Here is a 24,505-nt window from a genome sequence, read left to right on the forward strand (position 1 = left end):
TACAAGCAGACCTTGTTAAAATAATTCACACCTCCCTTTAGCCTCCCAACAGTTTAGTTGCCTTCCCACACCCGCCTCTCTCCCTTTCCCCTACTTCGAAAGCAAGTGGGTTTTGCCAATTCTTTGGGTCTTCATTTCCTTATGGGGGCTAAAACATCATGTAAAATTTATATAAATTTGTATGCTTTCTCCTCTTAATCTGTCTTTGTCACTTTAATTTTCAGACCCAGCCAGGGACCTTAAGCGAGGGTAGAGGAAAACTTCTTCCTCCCTGTGGATCAAATTATATCCATAAACATAATAAGGTTTGCCCAGATTTTCCAATAAAATTTTCCAATAAAATGTATTTTTAGTTCAGATTGGTTGGACTTAGTTTAGCTTAGAAGTAAATAATGTTACAAAGAAGCTTCTGAAAAGAATTTGCATGTATGTTCCTTCAAAAAATGCATTTGGGAGCTATTATTATAAGGTAAAATGTAGCTGCTTATAAAAAGTATATGATATACAAAAATTTCGAAGTCTTTTCAGCTAAAATGTGAAAATATTGGAATAAAACATGGTGGAAGCTTTCTTAAGGAATTTTCAACTTTATAGATTTGCAAAGAATTCCAAGTAAGTGTAAATAACTATTTAATTCTAGAAAGTATGAGTTTATCTGTATTCATGATAGCTGAAGAAATCTAAATATTTATAATAATGAGATATTTAACTTGTATAGGTTTTTTCAGCTACTATTGATAAAGTTGATTTAGAGAATAGAAAAAAACCCAAGAACATCAATAACATTCTTTCAACTTTGTCTACAAAAACATTAGCAATGAGCAATAGAACATTAGCTCTCTTTTCCCTTAAACATATTTTTGGGGTGGTAGGGGAGGTGGTTTTCCATGATGAAATTATCAAATTATATCTTCACAATCTGTTTCACACAAATTGCTGGTAATAATTTTGATTTAAGAAGAATGCATAGACCTGGGGTCTGTGTTCATTAAATATCTTTCTTCAAAACCATAATCATTAGGGTTAAAAGGTTGATTTTACCATATCTCTACAAAGGAAATAAGTTTACAAGTGTAGATAAGAAAAGCACGTCACAACACAACACTGCAGTGATTGTGTTATCACTTTCTCCTTCAGGAACCCACAGTATGTGCCCACATAGATGTTCATCCCTAAAATTATGTAAATAATGGAATTAGCTAAAGAAGCTTTTATTTGAAACCTAAATGTTCCTTTCTCTACTGATATTCTCAATACAAATTTTGAAAATAAAACACATTTACTTAAGAGGGTCAGAATTTTAAAGCTGAAGGAGACCTTACTGATCCTAGAAATGAAAACAGGGGGGCTGCGGTGGTGGGGGCGGGGACGAAAAATGCTAAGTGACCCCTGGCCAAGGGGACTGAGATAACCAAGTAAGTAACTGGGAAAAAAAATGCTCTAGAAGAAATTAACCCAGAATTTATTCTCAGTTTTGGATGTGGGCAAACCCATAATTAGTAGATTGAGATTACGTCAGATATCTTAATATACTATTTTTTCCCATCTGTTCTCTTGTCTAAGAAATTATTGTTAAGACCAGATTTAAAGGGTCCTACCTATACCACTGCCATTAATATCTGATTTGTAATGTGACATCTTCCAAAGCTGTGTATTATTTTCTTTTTTTTTTAATCCTAATGATTTTTTTCTATCCTAATGACTGACCTGAATGCCACTCATTTATTTTACTTCTACTCATTTATTTTACATTATTGACACCCCTTCCTCCATACTGAATAATGCCTTCTCCTCCTCAGGTCCCCTCTCATTATCTTCTAGACAAGTTGCCAGTTAATCTTCAACATGTCAGATTCTTTCATTTTCTTCTTGAGCGCCGCATCGACTTCTTTACATAGATCTAACACAGGCACACTCTTAATCAAGGATGCTGCATATATAAAATCAATCTGAGTTTTATTTTTCTTCACACATCTAAGTACCTTCTACTGGCCCCACTATTTACTCAGATTGTTCTGTATATTTTATTTTCTACATGTAACTGTTTTACCTAATGTTTGAGCAATGGTAAATGGTTTATTATGGGCAGATTTATCAAATTTAATTAATTATCTTTATCTATTTTTCTAACTTTTAATTAAAGTAATAAAAGTGTCCGGGTAGCAAGTTTATATGCTTTGTTTTGTTTTTTAAGATTTTATTTATTTATTTGGGAGAGAGAGAGGGGGAGAAAGAGAGAGCATGAGTAGGGGGAGAGGGATAGGGAGGAGCAGACTCCCAACTGAGCAGGGAGCCCAACACGGGGCTCGATCCCAGGATCCTAGGATCCTAGGAGCACGACCTGACCTGAAGGCTGACGCTTAACTGACTGGGCCACCCAAGTGCCTCAGTTTATATGTTTTTATCATGGTAAGATTTTCTGAGCAATCCTCCTCAAATATACGCCCCCAGCCAATCTATCATACAGATCAAACAAGTCATTTCAAGTCATGTGGGGCCATGTTACTATTTTAATTGGGTGAGCCTTGCCTAGACTCCTAAACTGAATTTGAAATTACTTCCAGAGAACAGTGAGTTGGTCCATAAGCATTTGACTAAAGAAAAAACTACTTTGCATCATAGAAATGGTAAAAAAGCAAAACAACAAAACAACAACAAAAAAACAGTCTAGTACCTGTTACCAAAATTTGAAATGTTACAATGTTAAAAAATTAGAACAGCAGTGGTTGTAAGCACGTTAGTTTAAAGAATACAGTCAAATGGGGGCACCTGGGTGGCTCAGTCATTAAGCGTCTGCCTTCGGCTCAGGTCATGATCCCAGGGTCCTGGGATCAAGCCCCGCATCGGGCTCCCTGCTCGGCGGGAAGCCTGCTTCTCCCTCTCCCACTCCCCCTGCTTGTGTTCCCTCTCTTGCTCTGTCTCTCTCTGTCAAATAAATAAATAAAATCTTTAAAAAAAAAAAAAAAAAAAAAGAATACAGTCAAATGATTTTAAAACACTCCAGAATGACTAAACAATTTCTTTATTCTTAAAACTGATTTTTGGTGCAGAGAAAATAACATTTATCCTCTCTGGAATTATGGACCCATTTAAACCACTTCCATCACCAAGGATTAGTCAGGATCCTGAATGCTGCTTACAACTTGTGGAATCAATCAACCTGGTTTCCTAAGTGCTTCAAGACATCTATCCACACTCTGCCCCCCAACAAAGTGACATGAAAGGGAACAGGTTCCAACAGAGTCAAAACTGCCAGGAGACATTTCAGAGTACTGTGCCGATGATGATCACCATGGAATGCGTTTTAGACTGTTAGATTTCATTTTCCCCATAAGCTGGGTAAGAATGCCAATCCCAAGTATGTATTCTGTCAAGTCAAAAAGTTCCACCACCCTGACAGATTCAGAGTATAGGTTCAACTATTAAAAGAGCACTTCTCCAAGTATTAAGGAGCTGCTCTGGGTGAGAAGAGATTAATTCCCAGACTCATGATTATGATACACTGTTTCAGAGCATCAGACTACCAGCTCTGTTCTTACTACCCATTGTCCCCAGGCTGAGTACTCACCCCATCGGGCCTGCCGTCTGAAGCAGTGACGATCAGAATGTAGCGATCGGTGCTCTCCCTGTCCAGGGCTTTCCCTAAGGTTAGAATCCCAGTACTAGTGACAGAGAAAACAAACAAACAGATAAGACACACAAAGATCTTAAGTCACAGGGAGCCTTTCTCCCATTGGGAACTACTTTCCACTGTTTTTTCCCTTTCAGCAAATGTAGCCTGAATATTTAAGATGCGTAATTCTCAGATTCATGTTGAAAATTGAAAAAAGCTTTTAAGGCTGTTGAGCTTCTTAGCAACAATGAAAAATTGCCAAACTGAAGGAGATAACCGAACTGATTCTCCAGCCTCCAGGAGAAAAATAAAACTGTGCTTAATTCATTCCGGGAAGAAAGATATCTATCTTGTTTATGATTATGTCAAAGTTGGAAGACTCCATTAATCTTTAGCAGTTTCATAATCCTTTGAATCAAGGAATGGTTTCTTAGAACTAATATATATTGCCATTTCCATTCATTGTCACATAGGTAGCCATGCTGGAAATGCAAACATCTTAATCCCATCTTTGACAAACATTAGCAATTAACATCTATTTTTTTCTTCTTTCTTAATTTCAAAACAATTGAGGCTCATTGTACAAAATTCAAAAATATACAGTGGAATATTAAAACTCTCATAGATACTGTGATTATTTTTGTAACATTTATTTTTATTCTCTATAATAATATCTGAATACATTATATCATTTTCCAAAGAGGAATCAGACTGTGCATTTTACATCCTATTTAAGAAAACATAATTTCATGAGCATTCACTCTCTCATTTTATAATTTATGAAAACAAACTTCTGTCAGATACACTAACAATTTTATCGTTTTGTTATTCTTTTGAAATTTAGATGGTTCTTAATTTTATTTATTATGTAATGGGAGATGAACAGCCTCTGGACAAATTCTCATAATTTGAATATTTTATACTACTTCATGCCCTTTCACTGTTTAAAATAAATGCCTCCAAGTATTTATGTCTTTTTTCTGCAATGTAATTTGTTTTATAACAGTTTTGTCACTTATAATGCTCTCTAAAACAAGTTCCACATTTATGTCTGAGATATTACCATCTGATATCCTACATGACATTTTAATAAAGTCCTAAAAAACATCTATTGTAGTGGACAAGTTATATTAATAAAACATTAAAACATTTATTCAAGCATAAAAACAATCTTTTTTGATTGATAGAAGGCTTTCACATTTTAATACAAGTGCTTTTATTGTTACACTAGAATTTAAGCCATTCACATCAAACATGGTAGTTGGGTAATGAGACTCAACATCAATGAATCAAAGTCAGAGTCCCAGTTACTCTGTTTTACTGTGTTGTTGATCATACAGACTGAAAAGTTCTAAATGTATGGTAGAACTAGGGAAAACTCTACGACTTGTACATTTTTAAATGTTCTGTCAAAATAACTGAAAACCAATTCCCGGAGTAGTTCATAACAATGGCTTTTGGAGTAACTTCCCACACTGCAGATGGTTCAGATAATCTCATTCTAAAATGACTTCAAGAGAAAAGTAAGACGTGTATTGCTTCAGAGACTTATTCACAAGCTACTTAAGAAATGAGAGACCTGAAAACCCAGCCATAGTACAATGAAAGAAAAAAAGAAAACTGAGTTATTGCTTTCCATTTTTTCCCCCTCAGTTTAAGGTTCAAATCTCTATATTCTTCTTTATACATTAAATTAGAAAATCTCTTGAAATATATATAGTATTCCCATTTAGAGCTGTATTATACATAAAAAGCTAATTTTTAATGGTCTGGTGTTTATCATGGAGACAGATCTTTGCTTGAGATGATGTGTGCCAGTGAGACAGGGTATTTGGGAAATGGAGAAGGAGAGAAAAAATAGGTACTATTTTTTTGGTATTTATAGACTAGTTGATGGGTACACACAAGCACGCTTTCCTGAAATTCCGGAAATAACTAGCAAACGTGAGTCTTCCTACCAGCTGGCTGGAAGCTACAGACCAGGATACATGGGGCTGCATTTAGGAATGCAGGAAATCTTCTAAGTTCCCATAATAAAAATATGTAAGAATCATTTCTGTTAAAACATCAACAATGGTGCTACTTAAATTTTACATGACTGAAAACCTATCTCACAGGAGTGACATCAGTGGTTTTGAAGATGGCCGTCAGCATCCCCAGTGTGACACTATGGTACCCGTTTCTGGAGGGAGCAGAACTACCCTGATTCACAAAGACTTGTGTTTGCCATTCTGGAGGCTGCCTGAAGGAATAATGCATGCTGTTTGTCTTTATTTTGCCTAACTCAGAGCTCACTGGAGGCAGAAAAGCAGTGGGTTTTTCTGGAAGACTCTGTAAGGCAGGAAACAACCTGCAGTCACCTGAGGCAAAGATCATAGCTGAGGCATACAAGAGAGCGTTGGATGCCTGGGAGGAAAGATGGGCAGAGAGTTTCTTGGGAAATTGGGGCACTTAAAAGCACCCATGTATACTTGGGAATGGAACAGAATTGAGAGTCCAGAGATAAGCCCATATGTCTGTGGCCGACTGATTTTCAACAAGGATGCCAAGATCATTCAATAGGGAAAGAATTGTCTCCTCAAAGGGTGCTGGGGCAATTGGAGATCTCCACGTGAAAGAATGAAGTTGGACGATTTTATTACACCATATACAGAAATTAGGTCAAAATGGATCAACAATCTAAATATAAGTACTGAAACCATGAAACTTAGACAAAAATTAGAGGATAAATCTTCATGATCTTAGATTCGACAATGGATTTTAAATGGGACAGTAAGGGCATGAGCAGCAAAAGAAAAAAATGGGTATACTGGACTTCACCAAAATTAAGAATTTTTGCCATCATAAATAAAGTGGAAAAAAAACCCCTAGAAAATGAGAGAAAATACTTGCAATTCATATATCTGATAAGAATCTGGCTCACCAAATGTATTGGGGACTCTTAAAACTCAGCAACAAAAGTACAAATGACCCAATTAAAAAGTAGTCAAAGGACTTGAACAAGATATTTCTCCAAAGAAGATACAAACACGACAAACAAGTACATGAAAAGATACTCTTCAGGGAAGTAGAAATCAAAACTACAGTGAAATACCACTTCACACCCACTAGGATGGATATAATTAACAAAACAAAACAAATGGGGAAGTAACATGTTGACAAAGATATAAAGGAATTGGAACCGTTATACAGTGCTGGTGGGAATAGAAAATGCTCTTGTCCAAACACTTTGGCAGTTCCTCAGAAAGTAAACATAAAATTACAATATGGCCCAGCAATTCCAATTCTGGAAATATACTCAAAAGAATTGAAATCAGATTCTTAAATGCACATACGTATGTGTCCATAGTAGCAGTATTCACAATAGCCAAGGCATAGAAAACCAGCCCAAATGTCCATGCATGGATGAATGGATAAACAAATTGTATATACAAACAATGAGATATTACGCATGTATGAAAAGGAATGAAGTACTGATGTATGCTTCCACATGGTTGAGCTTCAAAACATTAGGCTAAGTGAAAAAAGCCAGACACAAAAGGTCGTTTGTTATATTCTTCCATTTATTTGACATATCCAGAATAGATCAATCCACAGAGGCAGAACATAAATTGGTGGTGTCCAGGGGCAAAGGGAGGGACGGATAGGGAGCAGCTGCTTATTGGGTTGGGTTTCCTTTTGGAGTGATAAAGATATTCTGGACCTAGAGACAAGGGGTTGTTGTACAACCCTGAGTCAGCTAAATGCCATTGAATTGTTTTGAAATGGTTAATTTTATGCTATGTGAATTTCACTTCCTTCATATTATTTAGATTACACAGAATTCCCTCACTAAACTCGAAGGCTGTATTTCTGAAATGTGTGGTGCTGGACAAAATCAAGCTTTTTGAGACAATGAGTTGCTTTGCTTAACCATGAAAGTGGTGTTCAAAAGTTGTCTAAGCCATGCAATTAAAACGTAGAGGAGGTTATCTACGTCCACACAAACCAATCTGCTAGCATTTAAAACCTGCTTCTCCCAGTAGCCGCTTTCCCAAATTGCACTGTCGATTCGGAAATATTGTAGCAGCCACGTCACTGACAGAAATTATATCACAGGTTTCAGGCTTTGTATCCTAGGCTTCCTTGAAACGTTGTCAATATATCCCACTGGCTGCGATTTAATATCGTTTACACTTACAAGTGTCTGAGTCTGAGAGATTTATCGTGTTGCCCCTGGGCACCATGTTTCAAGCCTCATGATGATATTTAGAGAGGCTAGAGTATACTTGAAAATGTGTGATTGCTTCAAGTCGGATGTGGTGTTCTGTGTCAAATAGTGATTAGCGGTTAGCAAACGCAGACGGGCAGAGGGAGGTGGGTATTGGCAGAGGTTCAGAAAAGAGGACCGTGGCAGGAGCTGAGGGGGTGAGGGCATGAGAAAGTAGTTCCATCTGAATACGGATTTGGAAAGTAGGGGTGACAGAACAGAAAATGCGTATCATTTTCTTCTATGTTATGTAATCTTCAGTGTAATGCACACTGATGTGAAAAATCTAATAAGCTTTAAATTTAGGGTCAAACTGAATTTAGTCTTGTAGAAAAAAAAATTAAAATGCCAGTGAGGATAAAAAGAAAATTTTTCAAATAAAATTCTAACAAGGGGCAGATCTAACTCTTTGAGGTTCTTCTGTTCAGCGTTTGAGCCTTTCAGTGTTGTATCACATCCCCTGTCTACAATTCCATTCAGAGGAATTCCTCACTCTCCTGCTATAAAAAATGTCAATATTTGGCCACCACCCTAGAAAGGAAGTGTTGTTTGCATCTTGTTTAAATGTTTACTGATCTGTGGCTATTTGATGAATTTGCTGTATCATATGCAACAATCAACAAAGACATTATGAAAAGTTGTTATAATAATGCAGTGCGTTACAGAACCACACAGATCTGGCCATTTAACAGGTGATATGGTATGATTTTCATGACAAATGCTTGTGATTTTTAGGAACAAGGCCTTTTCTTTAAAGAGTGGGTTACTTTTGTGGCTATATGACTAATCCAATACATTAATATGAGATAACAATCCAACATTTTGCAAATCCAAACTAGCATTGAAATGATTCTTTATTACTACTGATTCTTTTAAGGATTTATGAAAACTTTTGGCCTAGTTTTATTTCAATAGAACAAGTAGACTAATGGTTTTGTAATGATGATTATTGCTAAAATTTGTATCATAGCATAAATTAATATAATATTTAAAGTAAGCAATGAACATGTACTTTTTTTGTTGTTCTAAGAAGGAAAATGTAACCAGAACCATTATTTGTATACATTATAGTGTCTGATAAGGTAGACCATTCTTTCTTTTCTGTTATTCTCTAAAAGAGTACCTGAAGTATTCGAATCCTTAAAACTTAAATAGAAGCAGTAGCGCAAATTTGCACAGGCAGCCCAGAAGTTTCAGAGAGGGAAGGGATTGAAATTTCAACTTTTCCCCATTTCAAATGTGTGGTAATGGTCTAGGATAGCCTGCAACTACATTGACAGCAAAGCAATGAAGCGGCTGCCGTAAAATGACCATGGGATAGAAAGCAACGGACCTCGCATGCTGGACCCTGAATCAGGAATGGTCATCAAAAGAGATCATGCAATCCTCACAAGGATGTGCCCTCCTCTAGCTGTCCTGGAAGCATTCTCCACTTAAGGAGTTGATGTAGGAGCTGTGGTATAAGCAACTGTGGTCAGTGTAGACAAGGAGGATGCTGCGTCGACATCTTTCACACCTGAACGAATCTCTGGGACCTAATGGTGTCTCGTTGATTTCAAAGGCAGAGAGGAGAGAAATAGTAGAGACACACTTGCTAGGGTAGGAGCACAAGGGGAGAATTTCTTCGGTAAAATTGGTGGCTCATCAGCTTTCCCAGCCCGCAGTTGAAAAATCTTTCAGCCTCAGGGGAAAAGCAGATAAACACAGGAGTGGAAATCCTTCGCAGAGAGTAAGGGCTGGGCTTCCTGCTTGCTCAGGCAGGGGAAAGGCTCACTATTGTCTTTTTTAAAAAACAGCTTTATTAACGTGTAACTCCCATATGATCAAACTCACCCACTTAAAGGGTACAATTCAGTGAATGTTGGTATATTTGCAGGGTTGTCCAACCGTCACAATAATCAAATCTGGAACATGCTCTTCACTATTAGCATCACCCACTGGCAGTCTCTCCCTGTTCTCTCCCATCCCCAACCCCCAGCCCCAGGCAACCACTAATCTACTTTTTTTTTTTTTTTTTTAATCTCTATGGATTTGCCTATTCTGGACATTTCGTACAAATGGGATCATACCACATGCTGCCCTTTGTGAATGACCTTCCACTAGCATAATGTTGCTAAGGTCTGAGCTACGCTGTAGCAGGTGTCGACACTAGGTTCTCCTTTACTGACAAAGTAATTGTATGGATACACGTTCTGTTCCTTGTTCATCTGTAGATGGACATTCCAGTGGTTTCCACATTTTGCTATTGTAAATAATTCCGCTGTGTACATTCTTGTACAACTTTTCATGTGGATCCATGTTTTCATTTCTTGAGTAGATATGGGTAGAATTACTGGGTTATACGGTAACTCTGTGTTTCACATTTAGAAGAAATGGCACATTGTTCTCCAAAGTACACACTGACTTTACTTCCCCTCCAGAAATATATGAGGACTCTGAAATCTCACCCATACTTCTTATTTCCTTCCTTTTCTCATTATAGACATTCTACATAGGTGAGAAGCAGTATCTGGTGATTTTCATCTGCATTTCCCTAATGACTGGTGATCACAAGTGAAACTCCACACACTGTTGGCCATTCATAAAGCTTCTTTGGAGAAATGTCTAGTCAAATTCCTGTCCACTTTTATTTGGGTTATTTCTCTGTTTATTTTTGGGTTATAATAGTTCTTTGTGTATTCTAGATATACTTACATCCTTTATCATCTACATTGTTTAAAATATTTTCTCTCAGGCTGGGGGTGGTCTTTACTTTCTTGCTACTGTCTTTTGAAGCATATATTTTTCAAATTTTGATGAAGTCCAACTTATCTGTCTTCTTATTAATCACTTGTGGTTTTATGTCATATCTAGGAGAGCATTGCCTAATTCCAATCATGAAGATTTACTTCTGTATTTTCTTTAAAGAGTTAAATGCTTTTATCTCTAATATTTAGGTCTATGATCCACTTTGAGTTAATTTTTGCTAATGCTGTGAGGTAAAGATCCAACTTCATTCTTTTGCATGTGGCCCCAAATTTCATTTATTGTAAAGGTTATTCTTTCCTGGATGGATTGTCTTGGCCTTTCTTGGGGGGAAATCGATTGACCATAAATGTTATGATCTGGTTATTTCTGGACTCTTAACTTTATTCTAGTGATCTATACATGTACTTTTATACCAGTACCATTCAGTCATGATTCCTATTAAGGTGTCCCTTTAAAAAAAGTTTTATTTCTTTTGGGATGATTATAAATTACAGGTAATTGAGATTTGTATGTATCTATGGGGGAAATTCCAAATAGTTAAGTCTTTCCATTTTTTTAAATAGAAGTTTATTCATCTGTGAAATCGAAAAGTCTGAGAATTACTGTTTCCGGGCAAACTCACTCATGGTTGGCACGTCCTAGTTAGAGTGAAATTACAGGTGTTCCTCCCAAGACCAGTGACCATGCATGGTTCCCCTGATTTGGCATGATGCACCCATGTTCCTGAGATGAAAGCAGTGCTTGGCTCATCTGTGAAAATTCTCACTTTGTGATCATGGACCCCGTTCAGGTTTCCATTCTTTTAGGGAGTAAAACCACCCATGGACACACAGAAAGAATCAGAGAGGTAGCAAGCATGACTCCCTAAGGACCAGCCCTACGTGACAGCAACAGGGCAACTTTGCTCTTAGACAAGGGCAGCCAATGATCTCTCTGCAAACCTCAGTGTCTCCTTCCAGGCTCCTGGCTTTCTCCTGCCGCACTCCGAGGGGAGTAGAGTGACACCAATAAACACCCCAGAAGGCTTAGCAGGGCCATGGCAATGTTTTTGTCCTAGCTTTTTCAGAATATACCTACATTCCTCAAAAACGGAATGGTAGACTTCGGTGGTACTTTAAATGTGTTTGAATTATGCTTTGTCTTACAAAATTCTCTTTGAATGAACAATTTAGTGCCACATTACTCTTGGTAGAAATGCCCTTGTTATTATGAGTAACTGACAACTTTAAAGGGATCTAATTAATCCCAGCCTACAAATAAAATGTTACCACCTCAGTGGATTTTTACCTAGTGAAAATGTTTAAAATAAATAGTCTCCTGGGTAAGATTTCTGAATTCAGAATTATCCCCCGCCCCCCGATCTCATTAGCATTCATAGGGAAAAAAAAGTAAAAGAAAACTACAACCAGCTGAAAACCCCTGATTAGAAGTCTGTTCCCCCACCGGTACACTGTTTAATGTCTTCGAAAAAATATATTTTGAAATCATTTTTAACTTACGTTTCCGAAAGATTAAAAACTCGTTGAGGATCTCCGTTCTCAATGGTGTATGATATTGGGTCTCCCTCTCTATCAGTTGCCTTCAGAGAGAAAACATGATTGAATTATCGAGTAATTGATACAGGTCCTAGTCCATACAGTGGAATATAGGAGCTGGAAACTAACAGCATGGAATATCCACAAGACTCTTAAGGGATAAAAAATGAGCTAATTCAGAATTTCATATCTGACCCCAGCATTTCTGTTATTTCCTCTCATTTGAAAGCAGTAACAATGAATAAGAATAATATTGCCCTAATGTGTACATAATCTTACCTGGTGCAGAAATAGATCAATGGCTCTTTTAAGGTTTATGTATTTAATTTACATGAGTGTATCTGTCTAGTTTAAACAAATGTGTTACAGTCTGCATAAATGTTTACAGTGTAGAGAAACTGTCTAGTCCACTGGTTTCTTTTTCTGCTAAGCATATATCAAGTCAGGAAGCTTTATGGTTAAGAATCCTGAATCTGAAGCCAGAAACCTAAATTTGAAACTGGCTCCCCTTACTAAATGTGTGATTATTTTTCAACTTCTTCATTTGTAAATGAGAACTTTAACAATACAAAAGTCAATCAATATTGGGAGGTTTGACTGACATTTCTGTCCAGAAGTCAAATTTTTAATTAAGCCAAGTGACCACCTTTTTCAGGCCTGCATTGTATTTCTTTTGAGCAATGATTTTGCATTATGATGGATACACACTCACTAAAATAAAATGGAATGAAATAAAGTAGTAAAATAAAATGAAATAATCAACTAGCTAGGGTAATATCTTGAAGCATTCCATTTCTAGCTAAATCTCAAATTTTAAATTGCTTTGAATTCATTATAATAGAAATGTCAGAGTAGAGAGTAAGAAACAAATATTTTTTTTAAACAGGCTCAGTGGAATTGATAGTAGATGCTTGATATTTTCCTCTTATTTTTCTGTTCTTTGCCAGGCAAGTATTAGCCAAAAAGAGAAAACAGAACTACAAATAATGACACAGTTAAGTTTTTGAAGAAACACAGAATTATGCTAGATTTAGTGAGACAGGGAAACTGAAGGACTCTATAAAAATCTGCTTTTTGCTCCTTTTCCTGCTTCTATTCTTCCTGGACCCACATCCCCACCTTATACATGTGTTGTAGTATGTCCCCCTTGTAAGGGATAAGGAATTAATGATTTCTTTGGACTCCTCTAGCACAACATATAACATCTAAGGGGTGGCCGGGCAAGAATGCCTGGATGAGGTCATCTCCTGTATGTTCCAGACTGATGAGGGAGCAGAAGGCAAGCGGAGGACAAAGCACAAGCTAACACCCTGCAACCTCTCCCTAGCCCCACTCTTGGGTGGGACATGTGTGACATTCTTCCAGGAAGCTCCCAACTATCTTTATGTTAATGCCTTGCTAGAGGGCAAAACAACCTTAACTTGACAATGGCAAAGCCCTGGTATCTGGTAGGTCCTCTTTAGCATATGAAAGTTCTTTTGAAAACCTCCCTTTTCCTTACTTCCCCAACCCCATATTATATAATCAGCCACCCCTCACAACCCCCGTACAGCAGCTCTTTCTGCCCACGGGTTCTGCCCTCTGCTTTAATAAAACCACCATTTTACACCAAAGAGGTCTCAAGAATTCTTTCTTGGTCGTGGGCTCCAGACATCACCCCACCGAACCTCACATATATTCTAAAACCACACCAGGACCACCCATGCTGGACATCTCAACCCAACACCCTTGGCTCCAGGGAATGTGACTTATGGAGGACACCTGGACACCTGTCCTTGTTCTCACCCGCTCCTGAAAGCCTGAAGGACATGCACACCACAACACAATCCTCAATAAAATCCTCAGACCCTGAATAAAGATGAGACTCTCTCTGCTTTCCTTTCTGTCTTCCAGACACTGCCTGTACCTGTATTCTCTCTGTATCTTCAATAAACTCTGCTCTTACCTGCTGCTGGCTTGCGTTAGATTTCCATCCTGCCTGCAGCCAGGCACCCTCCTGGCTGGTCCTGTGGGACCCTCTCTGGGTCCTCAGACCCAGCCTGCTTATGTCATTAAGAGACTGCTTGTTACCACTGAAAAGCTCACACTAAAGTTTTTCCATTGTTTTTCTCTTTCAGTCAGTCATTTTTACCTGTCATATTGTTACAGATATTATCAATTTCTTTTTGTTTGTTCATTGGAATGTAGTTGCTGCTGCTTTCTGAAAGACAATTTATTATCTTGTATTTTCATAAAAGCCAGAAGAAATGGATTCTGAAGCAGGATAGCTCTGTGTAAATAATGTTAAGTCCAGATTAATGTTCCCCTTTCTTCTTATGTATCGAGTCTAATACTTAATATCGTTGCTTAGGGATGAAAGTGCTGTGAATGCTGAGTCATTTTATTTATTTAAGTCATTATGTTGTTATGTCACTAAAATAATAAGGGAGAAAAATTCCTAGAGAATTTTCAGTTTTTTCATCCACATTAATTACTTTCAATCCCTGAGGTACCTTGAAGTACTTCCTCCAGTTTTGTTTGACCATTTAAATACTTAAGAAATGTGAGAGCCGGTAATCTGCCTACTTCAATCTCATGCGAGGGTTGTGTCCATATTGGAAAGCTTTAAGACCCAGGATTTGGAAGGAAATCCTTATTTGATTGTTTTATTTCTTTCAGTCCTCTGTATTTGTTTCAGGATCTGTGGCCAAGGGCGTAGTAATTAGGGAGGATTCATCATTTCTCAGTCAACGAAGCAAGGGGGGGATGGGGCTATCAGGATCAGACCTCTGAAATCTATCCATTACATGTGTTAGCACTTGTGTAAGTACTTTACATCTCTACTTGTCCGTATTTAAGGAGAGAAACTATTTCAAGTTTATTTATTTATTTGAGAGAGAGAGAGGGTGAACAGGGTAAGTGTGGAGGGAGAAGGAGAGAGAGAATCTTAAGCATACTCCCCACTGAGCACAGAGCCCGACTCAGGGCTCGATCCCACAATCCTGAGAGCATTACCTGAGCCGAAATCAAGAGTCGGATGCTCAACCGAGTGAGCCACCCAGGCGGCCCAAGGAGAGAAGTTATTTAAAGGAAGAAATAACACATAAGAGGAATAGCTGGAAAAATCAGAAAAAGCAATGATTCTTGGAGTATTAAGATATGATTATGTGCATATTTCTGACCTAAAATACATTTCTAAAAACATTTTTTAAATAGTTTATTTTTTTTCTCCTAGGGGTGCTTGGGTGGCTCAGTCGGTTAAGCATCTGCCTTTAGCTCAGGTCATGATCTCAGGGTCCTGGGATCTAACCCCACATTGGGCTACCTGCTCAGCGGGGAGTCTGCTTCTCCCTCTGCCCCTCCCCTTTGCTTGTGCCCTCTCTCTCTCTCTCAAATAAATAAATAAAATCTTTAAAAAAATTAAAAAATATATTTTTTCTATATATAAGTCTAGCTAGCCATCTCTAAATGATGGGCAGAAATTCAAATATGATATTGAACAGTGAATCCTTAAGTTAGAATTCATTGACTATTTACTATGTATCAGGAACTATACTTGCATGCCTTGTCTCATTTAAACCTCAGAGCAACCATATAGTAAATGGGAAATGCAAAGGAGTTCAATTCTAGGAGTCTTTCTGGCACCACTCCAATTAGAGTTCCCTATAACTTACTTAATTTGAAAATACATCTTTTTTTTTTTTTTTAATCTGGAGATAAGAGTAACTCATCTTAAAAAGGAAGAAAGTAGTGTGAATGTCTTCCATAACAGAACAGAAAGGAATCTCTCATCCTTCGTGCAAATATATATTCCGTGCCTTTATTTCTGATCAGTCGGGTCCAATCCAAGCCTTCTGAGCAAGGTGTGGGAGCGTATGGGAGCCGTAGTCTTAGGGAGCTTTGCTGGGCGTGGGCTCCGGAGCCAGCCCCCTGGGGTGTAGTTCTGGCCGTGCCATTTCCTCTTAGGCAAGATGCCTACCGACAAAATGAAGCTAACAACAGTAACACACACAGTATTCACTCATGGATTCAACAAATAGTTATGAATCATCTGCACTGCGTTAATGAGCCCTGGGGCTTCCATGCAGACAAAAGTCCGTGAGCAACACAGACAAGAATTCTGCCTTTGTGCAACTTACACTGTAGTACTGGCAGTCAGAGACAAAACAAAATAATTCATGAAAATATACAGCTTTCAGATCTCTATAAATGCTGCGAAAATATGAGGTAATTTAGGAAGGGCATAAGGGAGGTGGGGAGGGGGTTGCAGTCATACATAGGTCATCGGGAAAGCTATCAGGAAAATGTGAACATTTGCAAACATTTGTGAGGGGCCAGAGAGCAAGTGTTGTGGGGAAGGGTGTTCTGGCAGAGAGCACCCGGAAGGAAAAGACCATGAGATGGAAACAGGCCTCATTAATGTGAGGAAGAGCAAGCAAATGGAAAACCAGCTCCCGTTTTGCTTGGCCTCAGGTAAACAACCTGAGGCTAAATACCTCGGGTTAAATAACTGAATGATGCTCACTTTGGACAGCTAGCAAGGAATAGAATTATTCAGTCCCTGGTCTGCTGATAGATGTTTAACAACACAATGAACTACAATCAAGCTAATTGTCCTGTAATGTTTGCTCGTAGGCCAAAGAGTAACTTTTAAAGATCAACGCCACTGCTGTTTCTAGTCTGCTCAACCAGGTAACTCACAGCATATAATTCAGGTCTCCCAGTTGTCAGAAGCACCAAGGACACAAAAGTATTTATCTCAATAAGCACGGTGCTTAGACACTGGAAAAAAGGAATTTTGAAAAAGAAAACAAATCTTCTCTAAACTAATATTCCATTCATGTTAAAGACGAATACAGCCATCAAATACCATCTGGTAGACTGCACTTTATGCACATAGAATGATTCTGCACATTTCACAGGACATTAAGACAAAGCACCTGCCCCGAGGGATTCTAAAATAGATAAAAATCAACAGATTTAGATGATCTTTTCTTTTCTCACTTAGGCAAACAAGTTCTGATTTATGTTATTAAACTACTCGAGAGCAAGAACGGAGGTTTTCAATTCAGTACAGCAGTGTTTCCAAAAATGTGTATGCGGGCACCCTGGTGTCAAATACTGGCCCTTTAACAAAATGTTAATGTTTACAAATCTATTTCGATGAATAATGCAGACTTTTTTATGTCAAGAAGTGCCGTTTTGTCATGTATGATCCTGATATAAAATTTCCTTCTGGAAATAAGTTCATTTATGTAAAGAAGTCAGATTATTCAATTTTCTAAAAAATATAAGTAAATTGATAAATAAGATGCAGTGTAACATATCTGAAACTTGGAAATAGAGCTCACATAGAATGTCCATATGATACAGGAGCGTACCCGAACACCTTCAATCCTGTCCAGCTATTAACTCTATTTCTCATTGTTCTCATTCTCTCTTGGAACCATCTTTTTTTTTTTTTTTTTTTTAATTTTTTTTATTGTTATGTTAATCCCCATACATTACATCATTAGTTTTAGATATAGTGTTCCATGATTCATTGTTTGTGCATAACACCCAGTGCTCCATGCGGAACGTGCCCTCCTCAATACCCATCACCAGGCTAACCCATCCTCCCAACCCCCTCCCCTCTAGAACCCTCAGTTTGTTTTTCAGAGTCCATCGTCTCTCATGGTTCTTCTCCCCCTCCGATTTCCCCCCCTTCATTCTTCCCCTCCTGCTACATTCTTCTTCTTTTTTTCTTTCTTAACATATATTGCATTATTTGTTTCAGAGGTACAGATCTGAGATTCAACAGTCTTGCACAGTTCACAGCGCTTACCAGAACACATACCCTCCCCAGTGTCCATCACCCAGTCACCCCATCCCTCCCACCCCACCCCCCACTCCAGCTTGATCGCATTTCCAACCATCCCAAGAATACTACACCGAAACTGCTCTTTTAACACACCGAGTAAATTCCATATTAGTAAAATCACTGATCAGTCCACAGTCTTTGTTTCCATTTGTTTCTTTGTTTTGTTTGCTTTTAATGTGACCTCTCAGTAGCATCAGGAATAAATGATCTCTCCCTTCTCCTTAACACACTTTTTTCCCCAAGTCAACTTCAGGACATTTCTTCTGGGTCCCTGTTCCTGATCCTCCTCACCTCCTTGGCACTTTAAAATCAGCCTTTGGATGTCTTCTACTTTCACTCCCTCAAGAACCTCATCCAATCTCAAAGTTCTAAGTAGTACTTAAATGCTCAAGACCCCAAATGTATATTTTCTAGTCCAAACTTCTTCCCCAGACACATACCCAACTGCCTACTCAGTAGCTTTAATTAGATGTCAAAAGACATTTCAAATTTAACATGTCCAAAATTGAATTATTTCTCCTCTGACATTCTTTTCATTCTGGCTAATGGAAATCCAATCCTTCCAGTTGCTTGGGCTGTAACTTAGTAGCCATTCTTCACTTGTCTTCTCTCCCAAATCCACAATCACCAACAATCCTCTAGTATCTAACCACAAAAGAGAAAAAAAAAGTGGAAACCACTTCTCCCCATGTCCAGAAATATCACTCCAGGCTAGTCTGGACTACCGAAATAGCACCTTAACTATTTGCACAATTTCTCACATTTCAGTGCAGACCATTCTCAATAGAGAATCCATAGGATCCTTTTAAATTTTAAGTTTATTTGTGTCACTGCTCTATTCAAATTCTTCCATTAGTACTCAATTCCACTGAGAATAATTATCTCCACACTTCTCCAGGTCCTTGGGGACTTCATTTCTATAGGTTCCCTCCTCTCTTATTCTACTCCTGTCGCATTGGTATCTTCACTGTTCCTCAAACACACCAGGCAGGTCTGAACTTCAGGGCCTTTCCACATACAACCGAAGCACTCTGCCCCAAATGAGCCATGCCCACATGGCTCATCTTCTCACCTTCTTCAATTCTTTGCTAATGTCACCTTAGCAAAATCATCACTGATCAAATTGTCATCCCCCATATACTCCTCTCCATTTTTCCTCATGTACATATTCACATAGCATTTATTATCTCCTAAAATTCTGTATCACTCACATATATTTTGTTAATTTTTCTTTTTCTTACTAGAATGTAAGCTCCATGAAGGCAGATCACTTGTCCGTTTTGTTACTAATGTGCTTTAGTATTTACAATTTGGGCTTGCCTTTGCATTTCTTGTGGCCAAGAAGATAAGTTTAGTGTAATGAAGGAAGTGTAGTGATCTAGTTTGTTTTGTACTTCAATCAACTATATTTACAGTAAAAAAAATGTACTTTGATCTTCATCTTACATACCCCACATTTGTCTGTCTCAGTTTTTTCCAGACTCGAGTCAGAAAAGACATTGTGACAGAGAACACTAGCCCTTGTTACTACTGCCTATTGGTGGCGGCTAATAATCTCCAAAGGTAATCTAATTACTGTGGGGAGATATTTGGCTCCCGTCAGTTCTCAACACTCAACATTTGGTAATAAACCAAATAAATACAATACAGAAACAACATTTTTAATGCTAAAATAGCTAAACAAAATGACTCCTGTTCAGTTTTAAATAAATTGAAGAGTGTATGTGTGTTTCCAGGCCTATGGAGCTCTGAAGACCTACAAAGCCCCTACTTAGACTCTTGCATATTAGTTCAAGGGTTTCTCAAGCCCTCCCTCACACCCTACGTACTAGTTCCCAGACATCAGCACATCAAAACCAGATTTTCAAAACAGTGGAGTTAACAGAGCCAGGCCAATTGAATGGACTAAGCATACAGCTAATGGTCTGACAGTACTGAGGGAAAAAGACAGAAAAATCTATTTAAACAAGAGCATGGGGATCAATAAGCATAGGGATCCATTAAGCCTCACATACCACCATACCATTTGTTGATATAAATATAGAATTTAATTTAGAATCTAAGAGTCACATTAGCCTGTGTTCAGTAAGCCAAAAAATGTACTGGGCAACCATTATAAAGAATCTATTTCACGTTAGGAATCAGGAATGATATGTCATGTATTACAGTCCCTACCTTTGAGAAAATTCCCATCATTGGTGATATTAATACTGAAAAAGAGTTAAATAATGTTCAGAATACTTTGATTAAGCCTATACTTATAAAAAATAGCCCAGAGCTAGTAATCATAAGATTGAGGACCTAGTCCTAATTATCTCAGTTTTAACTACCTGAACTGGGCTCTGTCACTGAACCTATATTCTCAATCATTAAATGGATAAATAACACTTGAAATGTATAGTCTATATAGTTGATGTAGAATCAGATGCGGCAACGGATGTTTAGAAAACTCTAGAGTTCTATTCAAACTAAAAGTATTGTCTAAGGAACTGATTTAATTTGGTAACTAAAAATCTTGAGCTTTAAAGCAAAAAAAAAGGGGGGATAAAAGCTGTCACTTATTAGCTATGCAAATCACTAAACCTGTTTACGTCTCAGTGACTCCATGTATGATATTGAAATAAGATTATTCTCTTAATACATTTTTTTGCAGTTGATACCTGCATTTAAAAATGAGCAAAAATAGAGCACACAAGGGAAAGACTTCCGGAATGGCTGAGTGAAGTCCTCTCCCATGAAAACAACCATGACTACTAAAAAATAGTTTAAAAAAATTAAGGTCTCTGGAAGTTGTTCTAAGAGTGTACAGTAATGAGAGAAACATTTATTTAAAAAAATCTACAAAATCTCAGTAAGAACAGCAGGAGTCTGTGGCATTGGAGCGATAAGGTATTCCCCCTCTAAATCTCAGCCAGCACAGCATGAGAGAAGGTCTACTGTGGCAGGTGTAAGCAGAATCACTGTACCCCTTCTCCCTCACAGCACCAGTGAAGGACTATGGCATCTGCCCTGGAGTGACAGGCCAACAGCATTCCTTATCCTCTGCCTGTCAGTCCATGTTGCAGAAACCCACTGTCTGCCATCTGCTAATTCTTTCTCCATCTATAATGGAATAAAATTAGAAACCAACATCAAGTTTCAAAATTCACAACTATACAGAAATGAAAACAGCACTCAGAGACAACGAAGACAATGCAAAGGAAATTAGAAAAAGCTTCAAAATGAATGAAAATTGTTTAAAAAATCCTCAAAAAATTAAAAATAAAGCTATCCTATGACCCAGCAATTGCACTACTGGGTATTTACCCCAAAGACAGAGATGTAGTGAAAAGAAGGGCCACATGCACCCCAATATTCATAGCAGCAATGTCTGCAATAGCCCAAGTGTGGAAAGAGCCGAGATGCCCTTCAACAGATGAATGGATAAAGAAGATGTGGTCCATATACACAATGGAATATTACTCAGCCATCAGAAAGGATGAATACCCAACTTTTACATCAACATGGATGGGACTGGAGGAGATTATGCTAAGCGAGATAAGTCAAGCAGAGAAGTCAATTATCATATGGTTTCACTTATTTGTGGAACATAAGGAATAGCATGGAGGACATTAGGAGAAGGGAGGGAAAAATGGGGGGGAAATCAGAGGGGGAGATGAACCATGAGGGACTATAGACTCTGAGAAACAAACTGAGGGTTCTAGAGGGGAGGGGGTGGGGGATGGGTTAGCCTGGTGATGGGTATTGAAGAGGGCACGTACTGCATGGAGCACTGGGTGTTATACGCAAAATATGAATCATGGAACACTACATCAAAAACTAATGATGTAATGTATGGTGATTAACATAATAAAATAAAATAAAATTTAAAAAAAATCTACACTAAAACTTATGCAATAATATAAGGCAGTTCTTGGAGAAAAAGATATAGCTGTAAGCATCTATATCTACAAAGGGGTAAGTTTTCAAGTCAATAACTTTTCATCTAAGACAATGAAAAAAGAGTAAAATAAACCTAAAGCAAGGAGAAGGAAAGAAATAGAAATTAAAGTGGGAATTAATGAAATAAAAATAGAAAAACAGTAGAGAAGAATCAATGAAACCAAAAGTTGATGTTTTGAAAAGATCAACAAGATTGACAAGATCCTAGTCAGACTGATAAAGGAAAAAAAAAAAAGACAGAGAAGAGAGAAAGTTCAAATTACTAAAATCAGGAACAAAAATGGAGCTATCCGTACTGGCCTCATAGCAATAAAGCAGATTTAGGGAAATCTGATGAAAAACTGTATCCCACCATATTAAATAACCTAGATGAAATGAACAGATCCCCAGCAGTACACAAATTACCAAAACTGATTCAAGATGATAAAGACAATCTGGATAGATGTATAATGAGTAAAAAGATAAAATTAGTAATCTCAAAAACAAAACAATAAAAAACTGCATTAAAGAAAAAAAAAAAGGCCCAAATAGCTTTACTAGTGAATTCTACTAAACATTAAAGAATTGACAGCATTTTCACAATCTCTTCCAAAATATTTAAGAAGAGGAAACACTTCCTAATTATAGGGCTTATGTTACTGTCATACTGCAACCAGACAGAGGTACCCCAAGAAAAGAATGCTATAGGTCAATCTATCTTATGAATATAAGAGTAAAAATCCTTAACAAAATACTGGCAATTCAAATTCAGCAATATATAGAAACGATCGTACATAATGACCTAATGTGATTTGTCACAAGTATGCAAAGTTGTTACAACATAAGAAAATCAATTAATGTAATAAACAGATTTTTTTTTTTTTTTTTAAGGATTATCTCAGCAAAATCAGGAAAAGCATTTGACAAAATCCAAAACTCCCAACTGGCATCATAGTGATGTTGAAAGACTCATAGCTTTCCCCTGGGGTCAGGAATAAGAGAAAGATTTATACTAAAAACTATTACAACATTCTACTGAAAGGTCTAGTTGGAGTAATTAGGCAAGAAAAAGACATAAAAGTCATTGTAGAAAGGAAGAAGTAACAGTATCTCCATTTGCAGATGACATTATCTTTTAAACAGAAAATCCTAAAGAATCCACTCAAAAACTATTAGACTAATAAATGAGTTCAGAAAGGATGCAGGATATAAGACCAATATGAAAATATCCATAGTATTTCTATATCCTTGTGAGGAATGATCACATGTGAAAATAAGGAAAAGATTCCACTTCATAAAATTAAAAAAACCAAAATAATCAGTAATAAATTTAATGAGAGAAGTAGAAACATTGCAGTCTGAAAATTACAAAACATTGTTAGAACTGCCTGATGTGGGGAGTCAGAGCCTGGGTGGGGGGTTGGCAGCCTGTCATGGGGCATCCACACCCATGTGGGGTCAAGGGCACTCACAGTGCCTGGAATGGGATGGTAACCTAGGGGAATAAGCCAGGCTTCTGTGAGAGAGTTGTGGCTTGGTGTGGTCACAAAGCCCAAAGAGCCTTGCTGTTGAGCTACGAGGTCATGAGGCTGTCTGCGTGGGAAGGGGGCTGGTAGGACATCAATCTCCTGTGGCCTATCACAGCACAAGGGGAATGGAGAAGGGAACCGTTTATATATGATGGTAGCAGCTGGTAGTGAGATGTGCTGAAGTTTGGACTCCATAGGGAAGGTGTTTGCGTGACCCTGTGCAGCACTCCAAAGTCCACGTAGGGTGGGGAGTGCATCTGTATTGGGAGAAGAGGGACAGTCAGGCTTGTGGCACCAGAACGTGAGTGGGGTAAGGAGGACATCAGCATGGGTGTCAAGAGGAAACTGGTTATATTCATAAGTAAATATACTAAGGATAAACGGGCCAGTTTTCTCATTGTGACAGTTATTAGTGTGAACTTATAGCTTTATACATATATATATGTTTATTTATTTATATATATTATATATTTACATATAATATTTCATAAGGTATAAAAATGTATACATACAATATTACATATAATGAGTATACATATGTTATGCAGACATATATGTAGGCATGAATGAATACAGATGAAAATGAACACGTGTGTATATATCATATACACTTCTGTATGTGGCGTGTGTAGACACGTGTGTGTATGAATACATGCGTGCATGCACACAGAGATATGTACATATATTGACAGCTTAGGCCATTGAGAAGACCTGGAAGCAGAGAGAGCCATTAGCCAGGAACATTCTGTGCTCTCAGATCTGGGTTTCTAAATGCCACCCCACTTAAAGAAACCAGAGCTTTTTAGAGAAATGGTTAGATCTAGGACTGGGATAAGAGAAATCTAAAACGGGTGCTCAAAACATGACAGGGCCATGCGAAAAGACACAGAATCCCATTCAGATGGGCACGTCAAGGCTAATTCTGGGACGATTTGAGCATCAGAATAAATAATGATTGTCATGGTTTATCAACTGAAGCAGATAAATTTTTGAGCTCGTATTGGTATCGATAAATAAATGAATAAATACATGGGGGAGAAAAGATAGCTTTTCTTTTGGTAGAATACCAAT

At 37.7% G+C, this 24,505-nt stretch overlaps 1 protein-coding gene across 7 annotated transcripts in view; it reads right to left on the reverse strand.

Moving 5' to 3' along the window:
• Positions 1-24,505, reverse strand: part of PCDH15 (protocadherin related 15) — a 1,707,782-nt gene that overhangs the window by 269,052 nt on the left and 1,414,225 nt on the right. For all 7 annotated transcript variants that reach the window (XM_078077809.1, XM_078077807.1, XM_078077810.1 and 4 more), the window contains 2 exons: positions 12,110-12,189; positions 3,569-3,662 (listed from right to left, as the gene is read on the reverse strand). In XM_078077809.1, the coding sequence (XP_077933935.1) occupies positions 3,569-3,662; positions 12,110-12,189 (174 nt within the window). The remainder of the gene's footprint in view (positions 1-3,568; positions 3,663-12,109; positions 12,190-24,505) is intronic.

The sequence above is a fragment of the Halichoerus grypus genome, chromosome 7, assembly GCF_964656455.1.
Source record: "Halichoerus grypus chromosome 7, mHalGry1.hap1.1, whole genome shotgun sequence".
NCBI lineage: Eukaryota > Metazoa > Chordata > Mammalia > Carnivora > Phocidae > Halichoerus > Halichoerus grypus.